At 40.3% G+C, this 21,168-nt stretch overlaps 1 protein-coding gene across 6 annotated transcripts in view; it reads right to left on the bottom strand.

The window, feature by feature from the left end:
* Nucleotides 1-21,168, bottom strand: part of CC2D2A (coiled-coil and C2 domain containing 2A) — a 136,357-nt gene that overhangs the window by 18,679 nt on the left and 96,510 nt on the right. For 4 of the 6 annotated variants that reach the window (XM_009206551.4, XM_009206547.4, XM_017958577.3 and 1 more), the window contains 8 exons: nucleotides 20,642-20,809; nucleotides 16,351-16,456; nucleotides 16,047-16,156; nucleotides 14,444-14,540; nucleotides 13,327-13,425; nucleotides 9,553-9,729; nucleotides 6,528-6,548; nucleotides 3,059-3,262 (listed from right to left, as the gene is read on the bottom strand). In XM_009206551.4, coding sequence (XP_009204815.1) covers nucleotides 3,059-3,262; nucleotides 6,528-6,548; nucleotides 9,553-9,729; nucleotides 13,327-13,425; nucleotides 14,444-14,540; nucleotides 16,047-16,156; nucleotides 16,351-16,456; nucleotides 20,642-20,809 — 982 coding nt within the window. The remainder of the gene's footprint in view (nucleotides 1-3,058; nucleotides 3,263-6,527; nucleotides 6,549-9,552; nucleotides 9,730-13,326; nucleotides 13,426-14,443; nucleotides 14,541-16,046; nucleotides 16,157-16,350; nucleotides 16,457-20,641; nucleotides 20,810-21,168) is intronic. The other 2 variants (XM_009206550.4, XM_009206548.4) reach the window with 1 other exon arrangement.

Here is a 21,168-nt window from a genome sequence, read left to right on the forward strand (position 1 = left end):
TGTTGAAATATGTTCCTTCTATACACAATTTGTTGAGTTTTTATCATGAGGGATGTTGAATTCCATTGAATTCTTTTTCACCATCTGTTGAAATGATTAAGTGGTTTTTGTCCTTGATTCTGTAAATGTGATGCATCACACTTACTGATTTGCCTGTGTTGAACCATCCTTGCATCCCTGGGATGAGTCCCACTTGACCATGTTGCATGATTTTTAAAAATATATTATTGAATTTTGTTTGGCAGTATTTTGTTGAGGATTTTTAGAGCTATGTTTATCCTAGAATATAGGCCTATAGTTTTGTTATTGTTATACCTCTGGTTTTGGTATCAGGATAATGTTGCCCCATAAAATGACTTTAACAGAGTTCCCTCTTCTTTAATTTTTTTTAACATAGTTTGAGCAGAATTGATTTAGTCGTTATTTAAATATTTGGTGGAATTCAGCAGTGAAACCATCAGGTCCTAGACTTTTCTTTGATAGGAGACTTTTCATTACTGCTTCAATCTCATTACTTATTACTGTTCTGTTCAGGTATATTTCTTCGTGATTCAATCTTGTTAAGTTGTATATGTTCATGGATTTATTTGTTTCTTCCAAGTTTTATAATTTGGTGTGTAGTTGTTCAAATAAGTCTCTTATAATCATTTGCATTTCTGTGGTATCAGTTACAGTGTCTCATTTTTTATTTCTGATTTTATTTAACTCATCTCTCTTTTTTTCTTATTCCAGCTAAAGGTTTGTTGATTTTGTTTATCTTTTCTAAAAATCAGCTCTTTGTTGCATTGATCTTTTGCATTTTTAAGTCTTTATTTTGTTTATTTCTGCTCTTATTTTTATAATTTCTTCCCTTCTACTTAATTTGGGTTTAGATTCTCTGTGCTATATTCCAAATAATTTCTTTGCATGTGTATTCCAGTTCAATAATTCTCTCTGTATTTAACTGTATGTAATTTACCTCTTATTTAACTGTATTCAATGTTTTGTTTAACCTGTTTAATTCCTAATTTTAACTATTATATCTTTTATTGTTATAAGTTTCATTTGGCACTTTAAAAAAATCTGCCTGTCAATTACAATGCTCTATTGTTTTTTAATTATACTTTAAATTCCCCAAATTTCTTAAACATATTAAACATGTCTATTTTATATTTTATATCCAATAATTCTCATGTCTGAAGTTACTATGGCCTGATTCTTCAGTTTGTTGTTTTTGTGAATGAACTCTTACCTTCTTTATGGTGACTGACTTCTTCATTGATGATCTTTCATTGTATGTTCATGTTGCTTGGAATTTTTTTCTGTGGAATTTTTTTGAGGCTGAGTTAGAGGGGCATTCTTCTAGGAATATTTGTGGTATTTGTGTTTGCTTTTGACAGGGATCTAGGGGCATTACCAACAGGAAATACTTTCTACTAGATTTTCAGTTGAGGTTTTTTTGGGTTATACAGGTGGTATAAATTCCAGTCTCAAATGTGAGTAAATACAGAGTAGGGGTTAGAAAATTTTCTTTTTTTCTCTTCCATCCAAAGTCAAGACTGAGACAGGCAGGGTTTCTTCTGAATACAGGGCATTTCCTAGTTTATCCATTGATGGTATTATCCTGAAGAGTCCCAACTGTGCATTTGAGTCTCTAATTCAATCTTCCAGGTTGCTTTAGCCCCTTGCATTATCCCTGTCTTCCACAGTCTTGTGGCTCATTGAAACCCAGCTATAGTCATTAGGAATTATCAGATGACCTGAGAGCAAACATTGTTTCAAGCTTTCATCCTTGTAGAATCTTGCTTTCTTATTTCTTGTCTCTTATATTTTCCCTTTCACTTTACTTTCATTTCAGCTATGACTTATTAGATATTTTATTCATCACTCTTAAGTGTTCTCTACTGGGAGACGTTTTCTGTACATCTACTGTGCTAGGTAGAATAGGAGTCCCTATTATTGTTTTCTATAAAAATTGAGTAATATAAAAAGCAAATGAAATGTAGAACACCAAGTGGGGTTTTTTGATACATCTATATCTACAAAAAGATATATCATTACCTTGTTTCTAAATTACTATATTAGTGACTATTAGTAGCAATAACTTCCTATATTATCGACTCTCCAAAGGCAGTTATGGGTTATGGTATCCATGTAAAATTAGCCTGGTTAACATATGGCTTCTGATTCACACAAGTTTGTGATGGGTATGGTGCTCTGAAGCCAGAGAATGGTGCATACATATTTAATGGCCCAGTGTGGAAGTACTTTGGAATAATGGTCTAAATGCTGAAAATACTTAAATATTTGAAATAATTTTTGCTTAATTTGAACTCAGTGTATATATAGCATTAGGCATAATACTGGATAGTTATCTTAATACAGTTGAATGTGTATAACTTCTGAAGTCAAAGGTATCAGTTCAAATCGTAACAGAGTTATTGAGAATACACAATGAAAACATGTTTATGTAATACATTTTGGAAATGTAAAGTCCAACATATGGAAACATAGTGCCAGGGACACAGTAAGCACTCAATAATTTTTTGTTGAAACAGTGAACTTTATAAGGATTATTATCATCCCTGGTACCTTTAGACTTTTTTTTTTTTTGAGACAGAGTCCTGCTCTGTCGTCCAGGCTGGAGTGCAATGACATGATTTTGGCTCACTGAAACCTCTGCCTCCCGAGTTCAAGCTATTTTTAGGCCTCAGCCTCCCAAGGAGCTGGGACTACAGGCATGCACCACCACACCAGGCTAATTTTTGTATTTCCAGTAGAGATGGGGTTTCGCCATGTTGGCCAGGCTGGTGTCAAACTCCTGGCCTCAAGTGATCTGCCTGCCTTGGCCTCCCAAAGTACTGGGATTATAGGCATGAGCCACTGCCCGGCTGCCTTCAGACTTTTCTAAAGGAAGAAAACCTCATGTTAATAAAAATGTTTTAATCATTACTTTTATCATTAATGATCTTGATACAGTTAATATCTTAAGCACTATGAAATATAGTAATTAAAATGGCAATATATTGAAATGTGAAAACAGTTTTAGCACAGCACTTACTGACTATGAAATACTTACTGCAGTTGCCTGTAGATTATTGGGGTAGACATTAAGGAGCTCCTGAGGAGGGTTTAAAGGTTTGAGATAACGTGTGATAAAAACAGTTTTTCCGCTTATATCAATTACTGTTGTAAGACACTGACGATTTGGAAACTTTAAGGCACATTCAGCTTGAAATTTCTCAGTTGCTTGAAGTAATTTCTCATCTTCCTGAGACTCAAACTTCAAAAAGAAAGACTTCATGGAGTTTATATATGATTACAAGAGAGAAAGTACATGTTCAGATTCCACAGTCAACATGCATGAAATGTATGGTTTGGGAATATGACTGACTCCTTACAAAGCTGTCATGTCCTGGTGTCCCTGCAGCTTTATTTAAATTAAATTTGTAGTTTGAAAATTAGACCGACTTATTAAATACTTAAAATATATTTGACAGGATTGAAAGAAAGTAGTCAACAGGTAAGCAATAATATGGAAACTACTACATTAATGAAATAATCTGTGAAAATTAAACTGTGATATACTAATTCTGATTGATGAGGCTAGAATCAGGCAATAGAGTTGCGTGTGTATTTTGATGGTGGTTTTAAGTGTGCAGGCTAGGGGGCGGCCTCAGAAAATCTAACATCTCAAATGCAAATCTTAAGCAACTCACGTTAAATAGGCAGCAAATTTATGGATCTATATTGATGTGTTAAAATGTTTCAAGTCCATAAGCACTGTAATAACTAGTAGTAGTGGATCTGAGCAAACAATTCCCAGACTTTCTTTTTTTTTTTTTTTTTGAGACAGGGTCTTATTCTGTCACCTAGGTTGCAGTGCTGTGGCACAAATACAGCTTACTGTACCCTCAAACTCCTGGGCTCAAGTGATTCTCCCACTTTGGCCTCCTAAAGCAGTGGAATTACAGGTGTGAGCCACTACATCTAGCCACCAATTCCCAGACTTTTAAAAAGTAACTTAAAGCAGATAAAACAGAACGAATGTAAATTTCCTTTACACACATATTGTCATTTCCCCTGCTAAAGCTGCTACTAACAAAAATAACATGAAAAGGAGTGGGTATTTAAATATTTTAAAATGATTTTTTTGTATAAAAATATTTGCGTAGTTGGTTACATTTTAAGGGATTTCAGAACAAACTGAAAATTTTATTTTAAAAACTAATTTTTGGGCCTGGCACAGTGTCTCACACCTGTAATCCCAGCACTTTGAGAGGCCAACACAGGAGGATCACCTGAGCCCAGGAGTTTGAGACCAGCCTGGGCAACATAGTGGGACCCTGTCTCTATAAAACAAACAAACAAAAAAACGGTTAGCCAGGTGCAGTGATGCGTGCTTGTAGTTCCAGTTGCTTGGGAGGCGAAAGTAGGGGGCTCACTTGAGTCTGGGAGGCAGAGGTTCCAGTGAGCTGAGATTGAGCCATTGCACTCCACACTGGGCAACAGAGTGAGACTCTTAAAAAAAATAATGATTTTAAAATAGAATTTAGAGGCAGTGATTTAAAATGTTTTTGACATTGTAGTATATTTGTTTTCTCAGTCTTTCCCACAAAGTAAGATTCCTGACTTTTAAGAGATTTTGTTTTTTTATCTCCAGTGTGGAGAATACTACTTGGCACATAGTAAGTGTTTAAGAAATGAGTGAATGAATGAGGCAATGGAAAACATTTCATTACTTTTTATGACCTCAAATAGAATCTAGATTATCCCAATTGTTCTTGTCTGCCCCTTATATTGGGGCTGAACTGTGGCTTCTATTTCAAATTTGATTACTATACCCTAAGAAGTTGGAGTAGTGGTTGTAGGGGTTATTTAGGATGGAGACATCTCCAGAAGCCTCCTATATATTCTCATAAAATGTTCCTTGACATCTAAATCTTAACATCATCACAATCATAACTGCCTACTGCTGAGCATAGTGCCAAGACACAGTAGCTACCTAATAAAAGTTACAACGAATATATAACTAAGTGAAAGAGGTAAGCTCATACGGCTTTGGTGTAGGTGTATCACAGATTTCTAATGTAGAATGGTCAATCCAGAAGTAATTGTAATTGTGGAAAAATGGAGAATTATAAAACAAGAATGATGTGCAAAAAAGCACACAGTTGAATTCATCCCTATTCCTCTAAACTATTTCATTTACTCATTCATCCAAGTTTTGAAAAATGTTTGTTGGGAGTCTGAAAAATTCCAGCACTCTGGATAAATGAGTATGAAAGAATCCTCCAAAAGAACTTTTAGTCTACAGGGGAACATTAATAAGCAATCAGGGACTTGAGACCTACAGTGCTGTGGGAGCATTTAAGAGAGGCGGCTATAGGCACTGTCCAAAAGAACAACAACAATCTTGAATCAGTACTGATTATTGGTCTTCCAAATTAAAAAAAAAAAAAGTGTGTCTAAAGCTTTTTCTGCCACTTTGATTGGAATGTTCTGTTGAGTCACTTGCCTCTATAAGCAGTGCTTCTTGAGGCCTGTGTTTGAATATTCCTTATGTACACCTAGCATACACATAGTAAGCATTTAGTCTTTAATACTTGTCCAGGTCACCAAGATGCCATTTTATGGTGTGAAACAGGAATTTAAAGATTAGTAGTATGCTCTGTTAGTGATCTAAGAAGTGCCAAGAACAAGTTAAATACTGAAAGAATTTGGGTCATTTATGATGAAACAAATTAAGGTGGAGTTGACTATTTAGTTTGATTCAACAGAAAATTTGAAAGGTTCTTGACTGGTTCAATTCTTTGACCTCTAATGTAAACATGTAAAAAAAACCGAATGGGTTTATGTTGCCTTTGAAAAGCTACACTGGCCAGGCGCAGTGGCTCACACCTATAATCTCAGCACTTTGGGAGGCTGACGCCAGAGGATCACTTGAGCCCAGGAGTTTGAGAGCAGCCTGAGCAACAAAATGAGACCTCAACTCTACAAATAAATAAATAAATAAATAAAATTAGCTGTGCCTGGTGGCACATGCCTGCGGTCCCAGTACTTGGGAGGCTGAGGTAGGAGCATCGCTTGGGCTGAAGAGGTCGAGGCTGCAGCAAGCCGTGATTGTGCCACTGCGCTCCAGCTGGGTAACAGAGCAAGACCCTCTCTCAAAAACAAAAAACAAGAACAAAAAAGAAAAGCTGTACTGAGACAGCCCCAACCCACCAGAAATAACTTCCCGAGATATACTGTAAGAAGCAACTTGTGGATTTTACAGATTTGCAAAGAGTGGAGCTAGCTCCCAGTATGCAGGTGACATTCAGACTCATGACTTCTTAGATTCAAAGCTAATAATCTTTCTCGTAAAATGAAATGGGTCAAAAGACAAGGCAGGACATTCCTCATAGAGCTGGAGACATCTGTAATTCAATGCCCAGGCATTACAGATACATGAGGACACAACACCTGTCCTTCAGGTGGCAGTAGACAGAAGCAGCTAATTAAAGCCTAATAACTATTGACCAATGAACAGTAAAACAAAATAGTACCTTCTTAAGCATGTTACTCATCTATCAGAGGCAAGAAAGAAAGAAAGAAAAAGAAACAAGAGGCAGGCTTTATTAACAGAAATAATCTTTTTTTAAAAAACGATTTTTAACCAAGATCATGTAAGTGATATTAAAATAAGAGTTTCAGGAGTTTCCACAATGAGATACCATCTCACACCAGTTAGAATGGCAATCATTAAAAAGTCAGGAAACAACAGGTGCTGGAGAGGATGTGGAGAAATAGGAACACTTTTACACTGTTGGTGGGACGGAAACTAGTTCAACCATTGTGGAAAACAGTGTGGCGATTCCTCAAGGATCTAGAACTAGAAACACCATTTGACCCAGCCATCCCATTACTGGGTATATACCCAAAGGATTATAAATCATGCTGCTATAAAGACACATGCACACGTATGTTTATTGCAGCACTATTCACAATAGCAAAGACTTGGAATCAACCCAAATGTCCATCAGTGACAGACTGGATTAAGAAAATGTGGCACATATACACCATGGAATACTATGCAGCCATAAAAAAGGATGAGTTTATGTCCTTTGTAGGGACATGGATGCAGCTGGAAACCATCATTCTCAGCAAACTATCGCAAGAACAGAAAAATCCAAACACCTCATGTTCTCACTCATAGGTGGGAATTGAACAATGAGATCACTTGGACACTGGAAGGGGAACATCACATACCGGGGCCTATTGTGGGGAGGAAGGAGTGGGGAGGGATAGCATTAGGAGATATACCTAATGTAAATGACGAGTTAATGGGTGCAGCACACCAACATGGCACATGTATACATATGTAACAAACCTGTACGTTGTGCACATGTACCCTAGAACCTAAAGTATAATAATAAAAAGAACAACAAAACAAAAAAAGAGTTTCAGGAGTTTCTACCCATCTTTAAAAATTTTCCATTAGTAGATATGTTTAAAATATCCTGTGAAATGGTTCCATATAGCATGGTGGTAGAGGAGAGACTCTAATCTGCTAATCCGGGAAGTATTGCTGTAAGTGGAAAAACAATTCCAGATTGTGGACCCTATAATTTTAGGATGAGAACTTCTCTCTCCTGAATCGTCTGCAAGTGAAACACTGAGTGGTGTTTTTTGCCACTGCGTGTTTTGGACATAAGGGTTTTGTCAATCAACATGCCTTCCTTATCAAACAGCCACAAAAAGTCTGCCTTCCACAGGGGTTTTCTAAGCCCTCATTTTAGAGGTCTAACAGTGCAAAGGCAGAATCTGACTGCCATTTAACAGCTTTAGGGAAGGAAGGTTGCAGGACTTGAGGACTGTGGTTCAGAGCCCTGGAGGCCTCTTAAAAGTCCTGCAGTAAGAATTCAGGGCCCGTGAGGGATGCCTAGTGTGGAGGAGTCTTGGGCTTTCATCCTTTCTGCCAGGATAGACTGCTTTCACATGTTTTAGAAACACACCCCCAAGGTGGGGTCCTAGCTGACTGCCTGTTCCTCAGTTATATATACATAGAAATAGCAAAATCATCTTTTGTCTAGAAGTATTTTTGTGTGTATACATGTTTGTTGGTGTTCATTTGAATTTATATTATACATGAAGACAAACATTCAGAATATATTTTTCCCTTTCTAAAAATATTTTGAAATGCATATATCTAGAGAAGCACTGTTTTACTGACAAAATATACAATTAATTTAAATTTCCGTGCATTGCAGATGGGAGATAGTGATAATATTTTTCTCTGGGAACCAAATTGTAATACTGGAAGAAAAGGAGTATGTTTATTTTTTTCCATCTCTGTCTAAATCTTAATTATAATGGATAGACTAGAGTAAGCACAATGATCTGTGCACTATAGGTTAGTAGTTAACAACTTAGGCTTACACGTGAATGTAAGCTTGGAGGAATTTTTATCTCCTTTTCTAGCCTACTGTACCCCCAGTGCCTAAGAAATGTCTGTCACATAGAAGATGTGCAGTAAATATATGCTGAATATATACAGTTTAGAGTCAGACAGACTTGTGTTACCTCTGCCTATGTCACCCTGCATAAATCGAACCTTATTTTCCTCTTCTATAAGTTGGAAACTCCTTGTCCAAGACACCTATGCGTATTCAGGTGAGAACATGTATCCAAAGTTTGACGTAGTGCTGAGGACAGTAAGGATTCAGTACATTATGGTGGTTGTTGTAGATGTTATTACTGTATTTGTTTACATATGAATAAGAGGTCACCATCAATATATTCTCCCAGATCCAATGAGGGCAGTATATAAATGCTGTACAGGTATGTTAGAAGAAGACATTTATTTCTTAACGCATTTATGCCTGAAGTTACAATTTTTTTGAATTTTTGCAGTCAGACCTTGGCAATGACCTTGAGAGGTAGGCTATAAATAACTCCCACGTGCTTAGTGTTCCAGTAATGGAAGACTAGGCATAAATGGGTTTAATGAAGGTTCGGGGACAGTTGCTAACCAGTGAAAGTTCTGGAAACTCTTTTCTAGAGCTGTTTAAAAGCATACTTGTACATATGTTTATTTGTTTCATGAAATGAACTGAGGTGACTCATGAAGGTCATCTAGTCTTGTGATGCTGTGAATTGATTCAATGCATACCATAGCCAAGGATGTAAGATCAGACATGGAAATGTATTCTTGCCAATACTTGTCAAATAAAAGAGCAATCTGATTTTCTAGTTTGTGATATTTTATTTTCTTCACATTGAGAACAGTCTTCTAGAAGTAGAGCATGTTTATATTTGTCTTGCTTTGACTAAAAGTCTTAAGTTTTAGGCAAAGCAAGACAAATATAAACATATTGCTGATTGACCCAATTACTGGTTCAGTGAAAGTACAGACCCACACATCTATTTTCTCACCACCATTCTGTCTAAACTGAAAGAATAATAAATGGAGATTGAAGTAAGGAAACCTCTGTTTGTGGACTACACTCAACGTTCATAAAAGCATAGCCTAGCAAGCACTTCTTGCATTTTATCAAGATAGACATGGGTTTCCAAATTGTAAGCAGTTACCTTTTCTCGAATGGACTCTCCGGGAACCAGCTGGGGCTCAATGGTAATAAAGAGGGTAATGTAGGAGCCTTCACTTAAGCTTCGGACAGAATCAAAACCCCGCTCAAGAATCATATTTCGCTCCTTATTGTAGCCCAGAAGAACTGGGGGAATATCTATTTTAAATGTTCCATCAATCTGTGAAGAAAATATGACTTGGTAAACATCCTGATGCTCTTTCCAACAGAAGTTCAGAGGCAAGTATCAGCTCCTCATTGTCTAATAAATTGAATCAAAACTGCTCAGACTGGCATTCAAAGCCACTCCCATCTTTCTGACCTCATCTCTCTAAGCACTCACCAGAAAAGGCTCTGTACGTCATTGCCTTCTTTTCATTGTTTAGCAGAGGGTGTACTGAATATATAATTTGCTTCAGTTCAAATCTTGGTTTAAATGCAGTTTTGGGTTCAAAACTTGGTTTACAGATGAGGAATCTGAGGCTTCCTCATTAGTAAAAAGAGACAATAATGGTATCTACTTTGTGGGGTTGTTATGAGTAGTGAGTGAATAGATGTAAAACACTAAGAAAAACGTCTAGCATACGGTAAGCAATCAGTAAACATTGGCTACTGGCCATTCCCCATTTCTAGAATGCTCAGCTTCCCATCTCCATTTTTCAGAATTTTAATTATTTTCCAAAGCTGAGATCAAATGTTATCTAAGGATACAGGAAAACAAGAGTATAAAAACTATGGCAGGCCAGGCACAGTGGCTCACGCTGGATATCCCAGCACTTTGGGAGACTGAGGCAGGTGGAGTACTTGAGGTCACAAGTTTGAGACAAGCCTGGCTAACATGGTGAAACTCCATCTTTACCAAAAATACAAAAATTAGCCAGGTGTGGTGGCACACGCCTGTGGTCCCAGCTACTTGGGAGGCTGAGGCAGAGCAATCGCTTGAACCTGGTAGGCAGAGGTTGCAATGAGCTGAGATGGCGCTACTGCACTCCATCCTGGACGACAGAACCAGACTCTGTCTCAAAAACAAAAAAAACTATGGCATGGAAGGTACAGCTGAAATAACCGAGCTTGTTTATTCTGTAAAATAGATTACACAGGAGGGAATGTGTGCCATTTTTGAAGATTTGAAGTATAAGGATTTAAGACAGGGCTTCTCAGCTTGGGCACTGTGGTGGTTAAGTGTCAACTTGATTGGACTGAAGGATATAAAGTATTGTTCCTGGGTGTGCTGCCAAAGGAGATTAACATTTGAGTCAGTGGACTGGGAGAGGCAGACCCACCCTCAATCAGCACCATCTAATCAGCTGCCAGCATGGCTAGGAGAAGTGTAGGCAGAAGAACGTGGAAGGATTAGACTGGCTAAGCCTTCCCGCCTTCATCTGTCTCCCATGCTGGATGCTTCCTGCCCTCAAACAGACTCCATGTTCTTCAGTTTTTGGACTCTTGGACTTACACCAGTAGTTTGCCAGGGGCTCTAGGGCCTTCAGCTACAGACTGAAGGCTGCACTGTCAGCTTCCCTACTTTTGAGGTTTTGGGACTCGGACTGGCTTCCTTGCTCCTTAGCTTGCAGATGGCTTATTGTGGGACTTCACCTTGTGACTGTGTGAGTCAATTCTCCTAATAAACTCCCTTTCATATATATATATCTATCCTATTAGTCCTGTTCCTTTAGAGAACCCTAATACAGGCACTGCAGGTATTTGGCCAGATCATTGCGTGCTATGGAGGGCTGTCCTGTGCATTGTAGGATGTTCAGCAGCATCCCTAGCCTCTGCACACTAGATGCCAGTAGCAGTACCAACTCTTACTAGTTGTGACAGCCAAAAATGTCTTTAGACATTACCAAATGTAGGTACACTTAAGAACACGCGCTTTGGAGTCAAACTTTTTAAATGACAGAAGTAATAAAGTCATTCTCCAAAATGTACTGAAACATAGAAATCAAAAAGTTCAATAGTTTTCTCTGCTTTTACCAACCTCATTTCCCAGGGATAAGCAATGATAGTATATAGAAAGCCAGTACAAGTTGAATCTCACCTCTATTGTAAACTTTGTGATTTGAGCAAGTTCCTTAACCTCTGTAGGCTTCTGTTTCTTCATTTATAAAATGTGAGGTTTAATTGAGGTGATGTATAAACTACCTAGCAATAACATATAATATGCACCCAATAAATATTGTTATTAATATTATTATTGTTGAATCAGGTTTCTACTTGTTATGTGTGGCTCCAGAGAACTGAGCCAGGACCTAAGAATAGGAATTACAGGGAAGTATATAGATTATGGCACAGTTCAAAGAAAACCTTTATGACAGAGCTATTGGGAAGAGAACAAACTGCCTCAGAAGGTAGTGAGTTTTAGAGACACCTACACAGAGCACAGATATTACCAGAATATAGTGAAGGAAATTCACTTGTCAAGGAGTTTAGAGTAATTCTTTTTGAATACCTTCCCAAATGTGAAATTTAGCAATGCCAAACAACTATCACAGGCAGTGTGATTTGCAAAATAATGTGCTTTTGAATTTTTCTTTTTTCTGTTTAAAATCTATTCAGAGAAGGAAGTGTAAATTCTTTTGACAAACATGTCACTGCATAACCTGTAGCCAGTCCCTTTTGCTTAGGGAAGATTGCATTTCCAATTGATCCTTGGAATACAAACCAATTCAAGCCTCTCAGACTTGAGTTTTGGTCTTGGTCTTTTTTTTTTTTTAGACGGAGTCTCGCTCTGTTGCCCAGGCTGGAGTGCAGTGGTGCGATCTCAGCTCACTGCAAGCTCCGCCTCCCGGGTTCACGCCATTGGTCTTGGTCTTAATGGAGAGTTTGTGGTCCAGACAGCATTTACCCTGTGTGGACATCACGGTGATTCAAAGCCTCCTGTTGCCATGGACTTAATACTGGTATGTTAAAGCGATTTCAGAATCTTTAACTGTCCTAGATTAGAGCTACTAAGTCGTTCAAGAGTTGTCAACTTAATGGATCCCCTTAATCAGAACCATTAACTCTGCAGAAGGGTGTCTTTGTTAAGCATGTCTCTGCACTTTTCATGTTTTAAATAGTGAGTACTTGTAGAAATATTAATGGAAAGCACTTGATTGAATGGGCTTTTCAACTGACCTGATTGTTTTCTTCAGATTACTTTCAGGCATCTATCCATTCCACCTTTGTTGTTTTGACAAGTTTCCACTTTATTCTACCTTATTCTTTACTTTTATTTAATATTTAAAAATTCTCAGATTTGAAAAGTCATACATTAACTACTAATTCTAAGGAACATAGATACTTAATGCAAATGTGACAGAATATCAATGGTTTTAGAGGTTTGTTTCTTTTGAGCCTTCTATGGGCTTTGCATGTATATTCTTCCAGTGTTGAGGATGTACCACACAAAGGAAGTTTTTTCTTTTTTTTCTTTTCGACATGGAGTCTTGCCCTCTTGCCCAGGCTGGAGTGCAATGGCGCGATCTCGGCTCTCTGCAACCTCTGCATCCCTGGTTCACGCTATTCTCCTGCCTCAGCCTCCCGAGTAGCTGGGATTACAGGTGCACGCCACCATGCCCAGCTAATTTTTTGTATCTTTAGTAGAGATGGGGTTTCACCATGTTGGCCAGGCTCATCTCCAACTCCTGACCTCAGGTGATCTGCCCTCCTTGGCCTCCCAAAGTGCTGGGATTACAGGCCTGAGCCACCGTACCAAGCCACAAAGAACGTTTTAATAGGAAAAACGGATAGAGAAATTCCGTGCTGTCGTGGACCTCTGACTTTAGATACTCACCCTTGCTTGGAAATATATTGTGCTAAATGGAATTTTCACACATCCCAGCCAGTGTCTCTCAATACGGGTATGGATTCCACTTCCTCTTTCACGGTCATCCTAAAGGAAGGGTGGGAAGTAATAGTTGCTTAAGAACTCCAGGAACTCATTTAATTAATCTGGCAGCAGGAAAGCAGCAAGATTTTAGCTGAAAGCATGTGAACTTACATTAGACGGACCTAATCAAATTCTGGTATAGATACGTAATGGCTTTGTGGCCCTAGGAAAGTCATTTGACCTCTCTGAACCTCAGTTTTCTCATCAATAAACTAGAGATTTAACAATCTATAGGATTATTTAGAATAAAATCAGACAATGTGTGTAAAGCACCTAGTACAATTCCTGGCACAGAGCAGACACTCAAGTGAAAATAAAAGAACTACCTCCTTCTCCCTCTTCCCTTTCCTCATTTATACATGTCAAGTTTCAAATATTTCAAACACAAGAAAGATGGAAAATGTTATCAGAGGTATTTGAACCAAAGCGACTCCATCTTGAGTAAGGGCTAGGAAACATGAGGCTGGTACTTGCTGGGCTTTCCCAGAAAGTTAGGCATTCCTGGCCTCTAGATGTTTACAGTTAAGGGAACAGATTGATAACATTTACTAAACAGGCCCAGACTTAGGAGTGTCCTGATATCCTGATATCTTGAGAACAGAAGCATTCCTAATTTTGCTTTAAATATAATAATATAGATTCTTGCAAAATACAGTAATTTAGAAAATTAATACTTTATCACAAACTCTTGTAGCAGAGCACATCTTCCCGTGATCTTTTTTTTTTAATCCTATATCTAAACAAGGGTTCACCCAGGGTGAATGCATTCTTCCTCTTACTTTCGAGAACACCCTGTTCTGTCTATGGAGTAGCTATTCTTTCACCACTTTACTTTCCTAATAAACTTGCTTTTGCTTTGCACTGTGGACTTGCTCTGAATTCTTTCTTGTGTGAGATCCAAGAACCCTCTCTTGGGGTCTAGATCGGGACCCCTTTCTGGTAACAATGTGATTGGAACTTACGTAGTGGGTAGATGATATGAAAATGAATACAAGTGTCTTTCTTAAAACTGAGAACATACCTCTAAGACATCATGCAGTACTTCATCAAAAATGTTAATGAACACAATGTCTTTCACTGACTGCAGACTGGCTGTGCTGTAATCTCCATTAGGAGCCCTGCAAGACAGCACATGACCAGGGACTGTGAAAATAGGCAACATAGAAATTATGAGCATTCAAATGTCAGCATTTGAAAAATACCCAAATATGAGCATAGACGTTAGAATTAAAAGCACTGCCTTCATTTCTAGGATTTCTCTTGTACAGGGATACTATAATACCTACATTCAAATGGACAGAGCATTAGATTAGAGACTGTGCAGAGACAAACCCTCTGCTGGCTTGTCCTGGTGAGTCTCATATTCCCCCACACCCTTGTGGTAAGCTTTTCAAGGAGGCAGCTTGCCAGGACTGAGCTGGCTCAGTGGACAGGCTACAAGGTTTCCAGCTGACACTGGAGCTAGTATATGGACTTCCTAAGCAACTGGGCCCCAGAGGGGTGCTTCTCCAGCAAGACCACTCTCCAGTGATAAACTTCCTACTGGCTGGTTAGTTGCATGGTCCCTGCCTCACACTCACTTTTTCTGTATATAAGTAAAGCAATACAAGGGTGAGGTCTCCTGTAACATAACCCAATCTGAGTCTAGCTAAGCCTGGAGCAACCATGCCTCTGCATGGCAGGGCTGGTGACTGGGGTACTAGGTGTATTTTGTTGAACATTTGCCTTTATGTTTTCTTGTTCTTTTTGCTTGTTCTGTGCATAATAGTGGTAGCTGTTATGCACAGCTTCTGACTTAACTAGTTCTTATTTATTTATTTATTTGAGACAGAGTCCTGCTATCTCACTAAGGCTGGAGTGCAGTGGTGTGATCTTGGCTCACTGCAACTTCCACCTCCCGGGTTCAAGTCATTCTCCTGCCTCAGCCTCCAAGTAGCTGGGATTACAGGCATGTGCCCTGGCCTCAAGTGATCTGCCTGCCTTGGCCTCCCAAACTGCTGGGATTACAGGCATGAGCCACCATGCTCGGACTGACTTAAGTAGTTCTAATCCTTGCTCTGTCTCTAATTTACTGTGTGGCTTTAAGTAAGTCGCCTTCCCTTTTTGGGTTTTAGTTTCTTCTCCATAAAGGTAGAGGTTGGACTAGATAATCTCCAAGCTTGCTTCAAGTACTGAAATAATGATAACCATTTAAATACCTAAAATCCTTTGACCAAACTTCTGAAATGCCTATTTATTTCTGGTGAGGAAGAAAGTATGATTTATGGGAACTAAGGAGTTTCAGATTCACTTGAGGGGACAGAGGAAAAAAGGAAAGCAATGTAAGTCATTGGGGTCAAGGGAATGAAAAACTTTGGACTTTAAGAAGCCAAAGCCTGGAGGAGCGTAGGATGTCCCAACAATGAACCTGGGGTTTTAAAAGTTGAACATTTTTCCATTTTTATTCTTGAAGGGAGTCAGCTGTGGTACAAGAGGAAAAGCATGGGACTTGGTGTCAGGACACCTGGATCTTGTTGCCGCTCACTAGCTACAAAACCCTTCACCTTAGCTATTTCTCATGAGCCTGCTTTCTTCACATTTCTTCAAAATGTCCTATAGTTCTTTAAAGAGGAAAATATGCTTACTTAAATGGAAGTTCTAGTTCTTCATTCCAGCTGGGGTTTGGTCCTTCAGCTGTAGTTGTATGGCAAACTGTTCGTTGAAAAGAGACTTCTACAAAGGGACGTACTAAAACCTTAAAATCAAAAGCAAATTCTGAGTTCCCAGTGGTTAGTCAAATTATTTTTTTGTTAGCAAAAATATAGTATATTTACTAAATAGTATGTTTCCAAAGAAAATGAAGCAGAAAGCAGACTATCCATGAAGTTTACAGGCATTTCTTAAAAACGTAAGGGACAAGATGGAAAGCTGAAGTCCAGCATCTCTCACCTGGCCGAGGGGGTAGTCAGCATTGTGGGTTGGGCTATGTGTGCTTGGGGAAGCAGCACGCTTTTCAGTGAACATCCTTGAAGATTTTGACGGCTGCTGGAATTTGCTAGGAGGGAAAATGTTTGAAGGAAATTAATGATGGGGGAAGTCTAATTATATATTGAGAAGATGATTATTTATTTATTGAGACAGGCTCTCGCTCTGTCGCCCAAGCTGAAGTGCAGTGGCATGATCTTGGCTAGTGCAATCTCACCTCACTGCAACCTCTGTCTCCCAAGCTCAGGTGATCCTCCCACCTCAGCCTCCCAAGTAGGCTGGGACTACAGGTGTGAGTCACCACACCTGGCTAATTTTTGTATTTTTAGTAAATATGTGGTTTTGCCATATTGCCAAGGCTGGTCTCAAACTCCTGAGCTCAAGCTATCTGCCCACCTTGGCCTCCCAAAGTGCTGGAGTCACAGGCATGAGTTACTGCACCCAGCCTTATTTTTATTTTTATTTTTTAAATTTTTTGAGATAGGGCCTTGCTGTGTTGCCCAGGCTGGAGTACAGTGGCATGATTATGGCTCACTCCAGCCTCAACCTCCCAGGCTCAAGCAATTTTCCCACTTCAGCCTCCTGCGTGGCTGAGACTACAAACACACTCCACCATGCCCAGCTAATTTTTAAAATTTTTTGTAGGGACCAGAGGTCTCAGTATGTTGCTCAGGGTGGTCTTGAACTCCTGCGTTCAAGTGATCCTCCTGTCTTGGCTGATATTACAGGTGTGAGCCACCATGCCCAGCTTGAGAAGATGCTTTTTCCCAAAGATGTATGGCCCTGGTGGCTGTGGTGACAAACATTCTCCCTTAAGCTTGTTGACATTGCAGAAGGCTTTAGTATGCTCTGGTCCCCACCGAGTCACCTAGAGATTGCTAGAGCCTTCCCCAACTTCCATTCCCAGGCCTATGTGCTAAGAACAAAGGAAAATGTCTCCTTTCTCCTCCCCTCTAGGGGGCGCCCGAGTGGGGGAACCTGCCTTTCCCTCCATAGATGAGAGCCTCGATCCCTCACAGGTAGGAGATCTGAGCTTCCTGACCAGCCTGCGCCATCTCCATCCAGTCCAGGTTCTCCCCACTGTATGTTTTTTGTACCTGTACCCTCCAATAACCCCAAGCTACACATGTCAGGCAAGGAATCTCTTGGGGCCTGCCAAGCCTTGGCAGGAAAGGGAGGTGCAGGGATTCCTAGCTTGAGTTAGGATCAGCGAGTCTTATCTTCTCCCTTCTCAACTGCTGTTCTAAGGAACAAATGAAGGTCAAATCCAGAGAGCCTCTTCTGGATACCTCCCCCATCACTGTAACAACATACTTGCATATTTGTATTGAATCTTATGGTTTGCCAAGTATTTCACATTCATTACTGGGCAAAATACAAATAGTCTCTTTCTATAGACTATCACCTTTCACAGCTAAAGTTTCAGACAAATGTAAGTGGAACATTTAACACAACAGCTACCATAGAAAAGCTCTTTTCTCTTTGGAAAACCATCAGTTACTTTATTAAACAAACATTTGTGGCTGGATGCAATGGTTCATGCCTGTATTCCCAGCACTTTGGGAGGCCAAAGTGGGAGAACCGCTTAAGCCCGGCAGTTCAAGACCAGCCTGATCAACAGAATGAAACCCCATCTCTAAAAAAATAATAAATTAGCTGGGTTTGGTGGTGTGTACCTGTAGTCTTAGCTACTTGGGAGGTTGAGGCAGGAGGATCTCTTGAGCCCAGGAGTCCCAAGTCTGCAGTAAGTTATGATTGCACCACTGCACTCCAGCCTGGGTGACATAGGAAGACCCTGGCTCTAAGAAGTAAAATAAAAAAAAACCCAAACCCATTTTTTTATTACCTATATTTTAGGCCCCATGTTAGACTTTGGGCTTTTAAGATGAAGAAGATAACACTTCAGTGCAGATTAGACTGGAAGGCAGACACATAAACAAATCATCTCAATAAAGTGAGATAGGTATTAGACTAGAGAGATGGTCAGACGCTGTATGAGAACAGTGAGGGAGGCAAAAAAAAAAAAAAAAAAAAACACCCTATGTGGATGAATGCAAAGGTAAAGGGTGAAGACTTGGGCAGGTTTAATGGAACAGTTGATGTCTGAGCTGTCTCGATCCATCTGCATTGAATGTGTAGCATGTAGGATCAACTGTGCTCCCTTAATTTAGTTGAATGAAGTGATTTAACACTTAAAAATAGTCTATGGAGGTGAAAACTACAAGAAGCAACTCTATGTTCTTTAAAAAATAGTTTTTCACCCCAGTTGAGCTTTGAGGCAATCAGGGTGAAAGGGTAGGCTGTGAGCTCAGGAAAGCAATGCCACAGCAGATTCAAGAGCTTATATGGGCATTTACAAGTAACAAAGCATTAGGAATAGTTGATGATGGTAGATGCTTTCTAATAGGTTAAAGACTTAAAAAAAAAAAAAAAGACACACACACACACACACACACACACACACACACACACAAATATGTAGGGGCCGGGCGCAGTGGCTCATGCCTATAGTCCCAGCACTTTGGGAGGTAGAGGCAGGAGGATCACTTGAGGCCAGGAGTCCAAGACCAGCCTGGGCAAAATTGGGACACCCTGTCTCTACAAAAAATAAAAAATTAGCCTGGCATGGTGGGGCACACCTGTAGTCCCAACTACTTGGGAAACTGAGATGGGAGGATCCCTTGAGCCCAGGAGGTCGAGGCTGCAGTGAGCTGTGATAGCACCACTGTACTCAGCCTGGGCAACAGAGTGAGACCCTGTTTCAAAATAAAAAATGTAAGGCAAAATAATGGGGTGAGAGGAAGGAGAGAGACAGAACTAAATTAAACGGTAAGAACCTAGGGAGAAAAGACGGCAAGGGCTGGAACAGTGTTCCTCCAAGGAAACAGGTAGGGCTGAATGACCTTAGCCAAGTCACTTATACTCTCTTTACTTCCATTTCCCCTTTTGTGAAATGGAGATAGTAATAGCAGGAACAGTTAAATGAAATCTTTTTTTTTTTTTTTTTGAGACGGAGTCTCACTCTGTCACCCAGGCTGGAGTGCAGTGGCACAGTTTCCGCTCACCACAAGCTCTGCCCCCCAGGTTCATGCCATTCTCCTGCCTCAGCCTCCCCAGTAGCTGGGACTACAAGCGCTCACCAACACGCCCGGCTAATTTTTTTTGTATTTTTAGTAGAGACGGGGTTTCCCTGTGTTCACCAGGATGGTCTTGATCTCCTGATCTTGTGGTCCACCCGCCTTGGCCTCCCAAAGTGCTGGGATTACAGGCATGAGCCACCGCACCTGGCCTCGAAATGAAATATTACATGTGAACCTGCCTACCATGGTGCTTGAAACATGGTGAATACATGTTAAGTGCTACTTTCTCCCATTACACTGGTAAGGGCACCACCAAAAAGAAGTTTCAGGCCAGGTGCATTGGCTCACACCAGTAATCCCAGCACTTTGGGAGGCTGAGGCAGGAGGATCACTTGAGGCCAGGAGTTCCAGACCAGCCTGGGCAACATAGCAGGACCCTATCTCTACAAAAAAAAGTAGTTTTAATTTTTGGTCCTTCCTCCTCTGTTTCCTCAGACTCATCTTCCCAATGGCTGAAGGCTCCTTGTTGTCCCTGGTGTAGTGAATTCTAGTAGTCATAACACATTACTCAGAACAGATGAAAGGGAAGCCACATTTTTATGTTCACAGCACACATGTTTCAGAGCCTTGGATAGACACCTTCTGTGACTCTCCCCAGCTCATACCCACTTCTCTGAGATCTGTTCCTGTCTTTGAGGCTGGTGCTTCTGACCCTGTCTCTCTGGTTATCGGCGATTAGACCATGGATCAACACCTGACCAAGTTAGCGCCTTCAGATTTCTCTGGAGAAAATGACGCTTAGTTGGTGGTACTCTGGCTGCATGGGCCACTTCCATCACATGGAGAAAAATGAAGCAAACTCAGAGTGAGGCAAGTGAGAGGCCATGGGGCCTCAGGAGAACTATCTTATCCCTGTAGTCTACCATGTAGTTCAGCTATACCTCTTGTCCTTGTCCTGAGTTATTCGAGATGTTCCTAATAAATCCCCCCTGTAGCCTGAATTGACGGAATCAACTCTATTATTTGCAAACAGTAGGGCCTTGGCTTTGCAATGACCCTCAGCCCCCTGCTGAACAATAACCATGTTAAGAATGAGAGTGAGTGTGCTGTAAAGGAGTGATTGACTTGGCTGGGATGCTGCATACTGCATCTCGGGCTGTTGGGAGGGCTCTCACCTCATTGCCGGCTTCCTCACTGGAATATCGTAAGCTCGGACAATGTTCACCAGCAGCTTTATGTCTCCATCAGACAGGTTTTGGGCTGTCACCTTCTTCCGACCTTTTCTCCTTGGCCGCAGTGGTCGCTTTTGTTCTGCCAGCTTGAAAAGGCTTAGGCCCAAAATGCTAATGATTACAGAACAGGATCAGGACTCTAAGAAAAAGAAAGGTCTGCAAAATTATGAGACAACTTCCTGAACTCTGCCCCACGGTCCTGCACAGGCCCCTGAAAAACTCTTTGTCCTTTGAAGGTGGGTGGAAATAGTCTAGAAATTCACCCAAATGGGAGAGATCCTACTGCATGGATTGTTAAAACTTACTCTAGCTGCTGCTTATCCAAGGAAAAAAAGCCATGCTCTGGCCCCTATGTTTCCTGCCTAATCTCTACCTTGCTCATCCACCAGTTCCTCAAACATGCCTATGGTCTCCCACCCTTCACATTTGCTTGGGCCAGTCCTGCAGAGGGAATGCCTCCCTGCATCTTC

This window comes from Papio anubis, chromosome 3 (genome assembly GCF_008728515.1).
Source record: "Papio anubis isolate 15944 chromosome 3, Panubis1.0, whole genome shotgun sequence".
Classification (NCBI taxonomy): domain Eukaryota; kingdom Metazoa; phylum Chordata; class Mammalia; order Primates; family Cercopithecidae; genus Papio; species Papio anubis.